Raw genomic sequence first — 12,792 nt, 5'->3', positions numbered from 1 at the left:
CGTTCACTACTGTGATACATTTGGGACTTGTTTAAAATGGTCTATATATATATATATATATATATATATATATATATATATATATATATATATATATATATATATATATATATATATATATATATATATATTTTTTTTTAAATGGTTCTTGTTTTGGTGGTTTAATGTAAACTACTGTACAGTAAGTTTATACAATGAACAAATGAATACAAAATAAACAATGATGGTTGAATAATTTGCAACCATGCACAAGTTTTATATTTAGATCAACAACATAACTACTGTTGATGTGTATATTTATAATTTCATTAAATATTATTCATATATAATTATACAGTAGTTAATAGTATTGGTTATTATTCACATATAATTATACAGTAGTTAATAGTATTGGTTCTGTTTGTATTACTGTTTTAATTTATTTTTTTTCATTGACATCCAGCATCAGACATTCCTATCCATTACATCATATTCACATAAATCACATATGTATTGCCTGCCCTAAATGTCAAAATATTTTTGTTTATATCCCATCCATACCACAACCCCCCCTCCGTTTATTTAATCGATGTATTTGTAGATATTACTTTGTTTTTTGTTGTCGTTTCAGTCTATATGTGTTATAATATGGAACCCTTCACTTTGCACGGTTATTGCTAAAAGGCAAACAGGTGGAAGCTAACATATCTGTATTCTTAAAGAAGTGTTTGTAAAGAAAACATTTTGGAGTTGTTTAAAACAGTGGTCCCCAACCACCGGTCCGGGGACCGGTACCGGTCCGTCAAGCATTTGCTACCGGGCCGGAGAGAAACATTAAATAATTTATAAAGGACTGCGTTTTAACTTTGGCCTGTCCCATTAGACCAGGGGTGTCAAACTTGTTTTCATAGAGGGCCGCTTGTAACAGTAAATAATGAATGAATTTGCCTATGAATTTAAATATAAAAAATAAAAAAAATTACGTAAAAAGTGAAACAAATCTGTGGATTTGACCACTGGCAAATCCACAAAATATTGCAAAAATATTCGTTGCTTTAAAACTCAAGACCCACTTCCGGTAAATTAAGACTGAAACATCGGATCCTGTCTAAGAACCAGCCAATGACGTGCTAACGATTTCCGCACTGAATTTTTAAACACGTATTTCTATTCAATGCAATGGTCAGCATAATTTGATGTAAAAAAATTTAAATGTAAACAATTTAGTTACATAAATTCAGTGTACAGCAAACGCTTTCGTAATACAGACACAAATTAACCGCCATAGTTGTCCCCTTGATGGCAGTGTTGGCTTACCTTCCACAGATCCATGGCCATACACACACACATACTGTACATAGAGTAATGGATGCATGCACATACCCATACACTATACTGCCAAAAGTATTTGGCCACCCATCCAAATGATCAGAATCAGGTGTCCTAATCACTTGGCCCGGCCACAGGTGTATAAAATCAAGCACTTAAGCATGGAGACTGTTTCTACAAACATTTGTGAAAGAATGGGCCGCTCTCAGTGATTTCCAGCGTGGAACTGTCATAGGATGCCACCTGTGCAACAAATCCAGTTGTGAAATTTCCTCGCTCCTAAATATTCCAAAGTCAATAGAAGAGTTTGGGAACAACAGCAACTCAGCCACAAAGTGGTAGGCCACGTAAACTGACAAAGAGGGGTCAGCATATGCTGAAGCGCATAGCGCAAAGACTTTCTGCACAGTCCGTTGCTACAGAGCTCCAAACTTCATGTGACCTTCCACTTAGCCCACGTACAGTACGCAGGGTTTCCATGGCCGTGCAGTTGCTTCTAAGCCATACATCACCAAGTCCAATGCAAAGCGTCGGATGCAGTGGACATAGCCCCTGGACTCTAGAGCAGTGGTTCTCTGGAGTGATGAATCACACTTTTCCATCTGGCAATCTGATGGCTGAGTCTGGGTTTGGAGGTTGCCAGGAGAACGGTACATTTCGAACTGCATTGTGGCGAGTGTGAAATTTGGTGGAGGAGGAATTATGGTGTGGGGTTGTTTTTCAGGAGTTGGGCTTGGCCCCTTAGTTGCAGTGAAAGGAACTTTGAATGCTACAGGATATCAAAACATTTTGGACAATTCCATGCTCCCAACCTTGTGGGAACAGTTTGGAGCGGGCCCCTTCCTCTTCCAACATGACTGTGCACCAGTGCACAAAGCAAGGTCCATAAAGACATGGATGACAGAGTCTGGTGTGGATGAACTTGACTGGCCTGCACAGAGTCCTGACCTGAACCCGATAGAACACCTTTGGGATGAATTAGAACGGAGACTGAGAGCCAGGCCTTCTCCACCAACATCAGTGTGTGACCTCACCAATGCGCTTTTGGAAGAATGGTGGAAAATTCCTATAGAACACACTCCGCAACCTTGTGGACAGCCTTCCCAGAAGAGTTGAAGCTGTAATAGCTGCAAAAGGTGGACCGATATCATATTGAACCCTATGGGTTAGGAATGGGATGGCACTTCAAGTTCATATGTGAGTTAAGGCAGGTGGCCAAATATTTTTGACAATATAGTGTGTGTATGTGTATATATACAGTATATTCACACACACACACAAAAAATGAGAAATCATGTGACAACTTAACACAAACATGGCGAATATTGATTTTAGTCTGTTTTACAGGCCGGATTTACACCATTTAAAGACTGTTATGTAGTGTGAAGTCTGCACTTTTAACGCAGATTTAAAACTGTCCGTGTGGCTGCGTCGTTATTCTGCGCCTTCTAGGACCGTGGATTAAAGGTGTCAGAAAAATTGTATTTAAATTATCAAAAAAACTTTCCGTTCTGAGTTCTCAATGAACAGACAAGAAGCTGTCTCTGTTGCACCAAGCCAAACGCTTGGAAGATTCCGCTGTGTACGATAGAAACAGACGGGAGGGGTCATCCATTGTCCTCGAAAACCTGATTAAGCTGAATCCAGGACAAGCCCAAGCCCAAGGGATCTTCTTCTTTTGTCTTCAATGTGACCGAAAACAAGGACTGTTTACATACTACCCATTCCTGTTGAGAAATGTGTTGTTGCGTAAACATTGAACATCTAAATAAAAGAGAAGACGAAAACCTTCTTCGTCAGAGCGTGGTGCAGGACTGTACAGAGAGTACAGTGGCCATGTCTCTCCTCAATTGAGTCCAAATTGAATTCTGTCTCTGTTTGATTCCTTGCCTTTTGTCTTGTTTAATAGATGTCAACAGGGTTTGAACCTAACAAAGGTCATGGCTTCTTCTTCTTCTTTTTGTGTCTTTGAAGCATGTGGTTATATGACAGTTTCCCATTTCTGTACACAGTCTTTTGCATTGTCGTTGAACTTTGCGAGATCTTTTAAGCTGCACTGGTTGGGTAGCAGAGGACAGACAGCTGCATCGTATGGTCCTCTTCTCCGCATTCGCAGGTGGTTGGGCCAGTTTTGTAGCCCCATCTGGCCATAGCAGCTTTTGATCGCCCTGTTCCTGTTCTCAGGCGGTTTAGTGTCTTCCACTGGACCCATGGTGTTTCCGACCCGGGGGGCAAGTCTTCAGAAGGGGGGATTCCCATGTCAATAGGAGGGGGGTCTTTCTCTAGTCTGTGTGTCTATAGCTGGAGTCTGGTTTGTTTTCCGAGATGTTGTTAGGGGCTGGACATTGCTGAGAAAGCTTCTCCTTGACTTCAGACGTTGGGCTGAGGGTTCACGTCCATGGAGGAGGTGGCGTTCATCACTGGTAGCTTTTGTGAACTCTACTCGGCTGGGCAACTTCCCGTCTCACGTCTGCAGGGGCAATGCCAGCGAGGAGATGTAGGTTGTTCAAGTTGGTAGGCTTCAAGCAACCAGTGATCGAGCGGCAGGTGTTGTTCAGCGCTGGGTCTAGTTTCTTGGCATGGGTTGATCTCTCCCAGACAGGACATGCATACTCCGCCGAGGAATATCACAGAGCCAAAGCAGTACATCTTAATGTGTGTGCTGCCATTTGGAATTTGTCAGTTTCCGTAAGATGTTGTTTCGGGAGCTGACTTTGTTTGGTGTTTTTGATGTGTTCCTTGAAGGAGAGGGTGCGGTCAAGGGTTACGCCAAGGTAGACAGGGTTGGTACAGTTCTCAAGTGGTGTTCCAGACCATTTGATGTTAAGAGGTCGGTTCGCATCCCCGTTCCTGAGATGGAACGAGCGAGCAGACTTGGGTTTTCGCAGGGTTTGCGTGTCGATGGTTTCCCTCACCTCACCTCATCTATGGCTGAGGTGAGGCTTGCTTCTACCGCTTTAAACGTACTCTCTTGAGATCTTACACAGAGGTCGTCAGCGTCGATGAATCGTTCAGTGTTCTGGTCCATTGGCAGGTCGTTGGTATAGATGTTGTACAGTAGTGGAGCCAGCACACTGGTGACGACAGAGGAACGGCCTACCTCAAGGACTTTCTTCTATCGTCGCCAGCGACTTTGCTTGTTGTTTGAAGTAACATAGAAGCGCCGGTCTTTCAAGAGGGCTCCAACGATGTCTGTGAGTGCCAGATCTTTTGTCATCTCCAGGATCTTTTTTTAGGAGGAAGCGGTGGTTCACAGTGTCGTACGCGGCAGACAGATCGACGAAGACGGCACCTGTTACCAGTCCATTCTGAAACCCATCCTCAATATGTTGGGTGAGATTCAGAAGTTGGCTTGTTGTGGATTTGCCAGGTCGGAATCCAGCTTGTTGGGAAATGATGGCAGGTTCAGCAACCTGGGCCAGCCTGTTGAGGATCAGGCGCTCAAAGAGTTTATATGGGTGACACAGCAGGGAGATTGGGCGGAAACTTTTGCATGGGATGGATTTTAACCCGGTTAGAGAAGAGCTATGATTCTGTTTTTTTCTCTAGATCTTTGGGATGGTTCTTGTCAGCATGCAGTTGTTCATCAAGTCAAGGATCAATTTCCGTGCCAGAGGTCCAAAGTGTTTGATCTCTTCAGTGAAAATGTTGTCCTGGCCGATGGCATTGATGCTGGTATTGAGCTCTTCAGGGGAGAACGGCTCAGTCAGTCCGGTGGTTTGGGAGTACTGAAGTCGGTCTACCTTTGGTCTTGGCTGTTTGGTTTTGGATTTTCCATTGAGCAGCAGCTGACATGCAACTTGGTTGGCAGTGGTGGTATACTGTTGCTGTGTTGCTGCTTTGAAGCCGAGCCGAAAAGTCATGGCTTACAGAGAATTAATACACAGCTCTATACACACATGAAAAAACTTGTATAGTGACTAAAAAAAACAAACAAACACATTCTTACATTGAGCAACAGTTCCAACTATGTGTCAGTAAACGCACCATATGCATGGAGGTCAACAACCCACCCAGGTAATAGTGGGGACTTGACAAACACTTGGATCCACATGAGCACAATGACAATGGTAGAATGGTCTTGCAATCAATGTGATTACTCCTACCAGCTATTAGTGATAACCGCAATCTTTCCTGTTGACTTTTATTTAGAAATGTTGTAATTCCCACTTCTCAGCTGGTATGGGAAACAGACACGGTCAAGAAATCACTATGGCGACAGTGACAACCCCCCTTCCCCCTGAAAACGTACACAAGTGGACTCTAAGAGCATTTTGTTGCATGTTGATAAGAAAGAGCTTGTGGAGCTTAAGGCCACCGTCTCCAAAGAGGAATTTTTCTTCCTCCGTGTCAGTTGGAAGTGACTTCCAACAATGGCGTTCACACACAAACACAATAACTCATGTTTTTAAAGAAGACATGGCAAAACAGTCCATATGTCACGGATCGCCTGGCCCACCGTGAAGCCTTGACCTCCGTTTGATCGTCCTGTTCAGTCCGAGATTGGTTTAAAAAGACAGGACCACAAGCTGTGGCCTCTTCAGACGAGTCCATCATCTCCTTTAACGAGCGTGGAGAAGCAGGGCATTACGGGAAAGTGCGCGCCAGCCCCTTCCTCTGCTCAGGTTTCTCCTTCCTTTGCGCTAAATTGATTCTGATGAGGCGACGGCGACATCGCCGTAGCAGCAGCAGTACAAGGGAGGGGGGCTAGAGGCCGATGGACTGCAGCGTTTGTCTCTCGTTGTTGTTGAGGTGGCCTGAGAACATGCTGTAGCACGGCTGCTGGGCGAACTGAGTCAGGAAGTCTGTCAGGTACGCCTGAGAGTAGACCAAACAATACAGGTGAAAATCAGAAATGTTTAATATGGTGCAAAACATAATCACGTTTCATCAACATAATCACGTTTCATCAAACATATTAACGTTGTTGCCCTAGGGTAAACTGGGTATAACACATGGCACACTGACAAAGCTTAACCTATTGTTACTATAACAATCTACAAGGTTAAGGTTGCTTCTCTTTCTTCCCCTCCATTTTTCTGCATTCTTTCGTATCTCAAGTTATCATTACGTATATGTATTGTTGCATTTGAACAATTGTATTGTTGATAATAAAGGTAAAATACTGGTATTGTTTATTATCAATAGCACTATTTCTATTGGTATTCATATTGCTCCATTTTTAGTGTAATAATGCTCATTGTCATTTCTGTATTTTTTTTTAAAATTTTCACTAACTGCTTATTTGCTATTACTTTTACCATTATATTTGTACATGTCGTATTTGCTGATGTTGCTCTGTTGTTGTTGTTGTTGTGTTTGCTGTTGTTGTTTTTGTCTCTCTGTCTAATCCCCCTCTTGTCCCCACAATTCCCCCCTCTGTCTTCCTTTTTCTCTCTTTCTATCCCCTCCTGCTCCGGCCCGGCTGCACCAAATGATAATATAAATACATTTAATAAAGTCAAAATACAAGTAAGGCAACAAGAGAAGTATCCTACACTTCTCTTTTGTAAAGTAAATCTGAACAGCCGATATGGGCATCTACATCTGCTATATGATTTGCCCGAGAAGCTGGGCAGGACATTATTAAAAAAATAAAAAATAAAAAATAAAATAAAAAATAAAAAATAAAATAAAAAATAATATGGTGCAAAGGTTTGTTTATTCAAGCTATTAGATTTACAACGTGAAATCATACTTGCCAACCTTGAGACCTCCGAATTCGGGAGATTGGGGGGGGAGGAGTTTTATATATATAGTATTTATAGCTAGAATTCACTGAAATGCAAGTATTTCTCTTTTATATATATATATATACATATATATATAAAAGAAATACTTGAATTTCAGTGTTCATCTATTTACACATATACACACACATAACACTCTACTCATTGTTGTATTTGAAAGTGCAGTAGCACAGCCTTTAAAAGAGCATAGGTGAAATTTAATTTGCAGGAAAGGAGTGAGTTTAAGGTTGAATTGTCCATCCTCGTTCTATTCTGTCACTATCTTTGTTTGGACATTACTACTTGCCGTAGTTTTGAAGCAATGCATGATGGGAATCCTGATGTTGTGTGTCAGTGTATTAACGTGCCGGCTGGAATAAACACGCTGAGAAATAGCTCCGTGCCTGCTTACTTTATGGGTTATAGATAAACCTATGGATAACGGAGACATATATAATAGTCTCCTTCTTGTAGTGTGTGCAGTTGCGCACTGAGCTCCAAAAGCCGTAGATGTTATAACGTGACTGGGCCGGCACGCTGTTTATATGGAGGAAAAGTCCGGCTGGAAATCGGGAGAAATTCGGGAGAATGGTTGTCCCGGGAGATTTTCGGGAGAGGCACTGAAATTCGGGAGTCTCCCGGAAAATTCGTGAGGGTTGGCAAGTATGCGTGAAACTGATATAACATGCAACTCAAGATAGTTCATGCATCTGAACAGTTTGTTAACATATTAGTTTCACATTTGAAGTTGAATTGCTGACTTGAATGAACTTAAGCAGAGTTTCACCTGTAGATCACATGATTTAGTTTGGTGCTGAAAAGTCACATGACAACATATGTATGTATATATACATACATATATATCTATATATATGTGTACATACACAAATACACATACTAGGGATGTCACGGTATGAACATTTCTTATCACGGTTACTGTGACCAAAATGATCACGTCTATTATCGCGGTAATTTTAAATGTGCTCAAAATTTTCTAAAACTACTTATACTGAAATCCTTTAACCAAGTTTTATTTAAAAAAATCAAAACACAGACAATACAATCAAAAATGAATATATGTACCTCGAGTAGAAAGTTGAATGTGCATATCTCCTGCTTGCCCCACTATGGACTGGACTCTCACTATTATGTTAAATCCACTATGGACTGAACTTTCACATTATGTCAGACCCACTCTGCGTCCATTGCATCCGGTCTCCCCTAGAGGAGGGGGGGAGGGGGGGGGCCTCTGTACCGCGGATGTCGTTGTGGCTTGTGCAGCCCTTTGAGACACTTGTCATTTAGGGCTATATAAATAAACATTGATTGATTGATTGATATGAAAGCAACACAAGCATTATAAACAAAGTAATATGGCAGAAACAAAACAATACTTTAGATAAATTAAAATAAACAGGAATTGGGAGAAGGCACACTTCAAATCTGAGAGACCTGAAGCAGTTTGCAAATCAAGAGTGGTCCAAAATTCCAGTAGCAAGGTGTAAAAAACTCATTGATGGTTACAGGAAGCAAGTGATTTCAGTTATTTTTTCCAAAGGGTGTGCTACCAAATATTGAGTTGAGGGTGCCATTTTTGGAGTTCTGTGTAAAATAATATCACATTTGGCTTTTTTTTTTGTGTTGTTCCAATGCAAACAAAAGAAATAAACACGTGAATACCAAAGCATTTGTAATTTCAACAATTTTCTGGGAGAAGTGGTGCATTATCTGACAGAAATGCAGTGGTGCCATGACTGTACATGTATATACATACACCGGTATGTGTATGTATGCACACATATATACGTATGCAGTAATACTTTCAACTAAAGGACTACGTGTTTTTTTGTTTTTTTAAATGGTCCTAAACTAAACTCTGCTTTACGTTCTAAGTCTTCGAAGCCGATTAGACTATAAACTAGTTTCACCTCAATTATATGCACACGGTTTGTTTGATCACATTCTACATACTCAAATATTGACTAACAAAACCGTTCCTTAGCAATTCCACCTTCCAATCCCTGTTTTCAATTTTAATGTGCAGCTGCGTACCTGCAGGTCAATTTGATCCAAGGGGTCATTTAAGGCATCGGGATCATCATCGTCATCATCATCGTAATAGTCTTCATCTAGTAAAAAAAACAAAAAAAACAACGGTGAAAGTTTAGGATCCTTTGTTGAACAATGGCTGTAAGTTCTGGTTTATGGGTGGTAAACTTGAGCAGCAAAGCTAGAGGAAAACATCTGAGGACATAAATGTGTACAGGCTTAGTTCTGAAAGGTGATTGGTTGAGTGCATTGCATTGAATTGATGCCTACAGTATGCATACATTGAATACAGTACTACATCCAAAAATGCATTTAAAAAAGAAAAGATTATAAGTATAAAAGTTTATTAGCTGCGCGTTGTTTTGTGAGGGGGGGGGGGGGGGGCAAAATCAGGGTTTCTGCAGGTATCAGCAAATCTAAATTAATTTGTTGTAATGCCTTTTTAAAGCAACGTAGAACAAATGTAATGCCCATGTGCTATTGCAGATCATTAGAATATATAGTCAAAATCATACAATTGCCTCTATAGACAACATTGTAGGCATGTGACAATGATAATCTTGAATAGTTGGAAAGTAATTGTAACATTTTTTGCTCACGCCCTAACTTTCTGAGTTATAACTGTCCCGCCTGCTTATACCGAAACAAAGATTGCGGATGACTGAAAAGAGGCTTCACTCTGTTCATTTAATTCTACGGTCAAATAAACGCGCTCAGACCTCTAGAGACGAAGAAAAGAAACACACACGGACATTGCAATTTATTGATCAAGTTATCAAGTTTATTGGCTCAGGTCTAGAATTGTATGACATCATATTTAAAGCCCCACTTAATAACTTTAATTTTTGGTTGATTTTGGCGGCGCCAGTGGACCAAAGCGGTAGTGTTTTGTCAGAAGAAGACCACATTTCCCATGAGGAATAGAGCATATAGCGTCCAACTGACATGATGTCTGCTTTAATATTGGCCCAGATTACAAATAATACGTCTCTATTGGCTATGATGATGTTGAATAGCAGACACTATCAAGAAATTATCTTGGATTGCGCTACAAATATGACGCTACTACCAAGAATGTATCGGGGCGGATGCATGTCCAAAGCAGAGAAAGACCGGCGGGACAGTTTTTTCAAAGGAAGTAGTATGGAACTGCGAACTATCAAGCTAGTGGCTATTTATTGCTACCATGCAAATTTCCGATAGCTAACATTAGCATTATCATTTTGATTTGAGCATTGAAAGTTACGAGTTTAGCAGGAACAGAAAATCCCTCCTCATTTTTGAGCTCACGCCAGCGAGTGAAAGCTGGGACAATGTTAATCCTTGATTGTCCTTTTTTTGTCTCATCAGACAAAACTTTTCGTTTCTTTGGTTGTTTTGGAGATTCGGCAATGAAAGCAGTAATTGCACGTAGGCGTTCTTCTTTTCGCATCGACTGCCGTCTTTTTAAATAATGGGGAAAGGAGGAATGATGTATGTCAGAAAGCAAGTCAGCACATTTGTAGTTTTTTGTGTGGCAGGGTTCCTGTCACCCTCTTCAAAGTTGTTAAGTTCCAGTAAAAGCGATACAGACCCCCTCAGACCATGACAGAGGTGTCATTCAACTAGTTGTAAGTTTTTGTATCATCCCAAAAGTTATTAAAATATTTTATGAAGGTTGAAAAGTTATTTAGTGCTACTTTAATGCCATGTAAGGCCTAATTTTCGCAAAATCCATTAATGACCGGCGGAAACCCTGAAAATGGCTCTTGATAGTAAAGGTTGCCAACCTCTCTTCTACAGATTAGGAGCGTGTACCATATTTGTTGGATGCAATGAGATCAGACAACAGCTGCCCTGCTAGTCCTTCTTCCTCGTCATCATCCTCCTCGCCATCGTCGTCATCCTCCTCCCACATGCTGCTGGAATCTGCAAAAAAACAGACAAAAATGGTGTATAAAATGCCACCATTGAGGCACGTCAAGTCTCAAGATATTAAACCTTGGCTCCAGTCGGCTGGGTTCGCTCGGCTGGCGTTTGCCTCCACAACAGTAGACAGCTCGTTGATGATCAGCTTAAAGATTTTCACCAGCAAGGGAATGTTGGTCCAGCGCTCAGGATCTGCAGAGGAGACATGATGCAAGATGCTTGAAAAAAAAAAAACAATATACCAGGGGTATCTAAATATTTTCCTCCAAAGGCAACTACACAGTATATGTACTGTATACTGTGTAGTTTGACAATGACAAAATATAAAACATTGAGCAGGAATAAATAAGGGAAGGATATATGATAGACGTAGTAATATAATTAACTTAAAGAATGAAGAATACATCAATAAAAAGGTACAACAGGAGCACAACTGACAGACATTGTATAAGGAATACAGAATTTTTTGTTGATAAACCGAAACACTGCACAGACAAATATATAATTGATGTCCTAACTTTGTATTTCATTCATTATACAAACATACACATACTGTACATATACATTCACTGTACAAACAAACATATACTCGTACTTTACATATACACTCACTGTACAAACACATATACACATACTGTACATATACATTCACTGTACAAACACATACTGTGTACACATACTATACATATACATTCACTGTACAAACACACACATACACATACTGTACTTATACATTCACTGTACAAACACACACATAAACATACTGTACATATACATTCCCTGTACAAACACATATACACAGACTGTACATATACATTCACTGTACAAACACACATATACACATACTGTACTTATACATTCACTGTACAAACACACATACACATACTGTACACATACAAGTACATATGCATACATACACTCATGCACATAATCACGTTTCATCAAACATATATTAATGTTGTTGCCCTAGGGTAAACTGGGTGTAACACATGGCACACTGACAAGCTTAACCTTTTGTTACTATAACAATCTACAAGGTTAATGTAGGTTGCTTCTCTTTCTTCCCCTCCATTTTTCTGCATTCTTTCGTATCTCAAGTTATCATTACGTATATGTATTGTTGCATTTGAACAACTGTATTGTTAATAATAAAGGTAAAGTATTGGTGTTGTTCATTATCAATAGCGCTATTTCTATTGGTATTCGTATTGCTCCATTTTTAGAGTAATAATGCTCATTGTCATTTCTGTATTATTTTTTATTTTTGCTAACTGCTTATTTGCTATTACTTTTACCATCATATTTGTACATGTCGTATTTGCTGATGGTGCTCTATTGTTGTTGTCGTGTTTGCTGTTGTTGTTTTTGTCTGTCTAATCCCCTTCTTGTCCCCACAATTCCCCCCTCTGTCTTCCTTTTTTCCTCTTTCTATCCCCTCCTGCTCCGGCCCGGCTGCACCAAATGATAATATAAATACATTTAATAAAATCAAATACAAATAAAGCAACAAGAGAAGTATCCTACACTTCTCTTTTGTAAAGTAAATCTGAACAGCCGATATGGGCATCTACATCTACTATATGATTTGCCTGAGAAACTGGACAGGACAGAAAAAAAACAACTTTGTATTTCTATCTATTGTAGCATGTATATATCTGTATCTAGCTGCTCCGCCTCTATGCCCCCACCCGGTCCTTCAGGTCAGCTGATCAGCTGCTCCTGGAGGTACCCAAATCAAAGCGCAAGCTTAGAGGGGTCAGAGCCTTTTCTGTTGCGGGTACCAAACTCTGGAATGATC

General features: G+C 40.2%; 1 protein-coding gene across 1 annotated transcript in view; it reads right to left on the bottom strand.

The window, feature by feature from the left end:
• Window positions 1-5,098: 5,098 nt before the first annotated feature.
• Window positions 5,099-12,792, bottom strand: part of LOC133643197 (importin-9-like) — a 36,468-nt gene continuing 28,774 nt past the window's right edge. Inside the window, exons 21-24 of the mRNA XM_062037620.1 lie at window positions 11,067-11,186; window positions 10,884-10,994; window positions 9,090-9,166; window positions 5,099-6,126 (exon numbers count right to left, since the gene is read on the bottom strand). Coding sequence (XP_061893604.1) covers window positions 6,016-6,126; window positions 9,090-9,166; window positions 10,884-10,994; window positions 11,067-11,186 — 419 coding nt within the window. The 3' untranslated portion in view covers window positions 5,099-6,015. The remainder of the gene's footprint in view (window positions 6,127-9,089; window positions 9,167-10,883; window positions 10,995-11,066; window positions 11,187-12,792) is intronic.

The sequence above is a fragment of the Entelurus aequoreus genome, linkage group LG26, assembly GCF_033978785.1.
Source record: "Entelurus aequoreus isolate RoL-2023_Sb linkage group LG26, RoL_Eaeq_v1.1, whole genome shotgun sequence".
Classification (NCBI taxonomy): Eukaryota; Metazoa; Chordata; class Actinopteri; order Syngnathiformes; family Syngnathidae; genus Entelurus; species Entelurus aequoreus.
The sequence above is the reverse complement of the archived record's forward strand: the minus strand, read 5'-3'. Positions and strand labels throughout refer to the sequence as shown.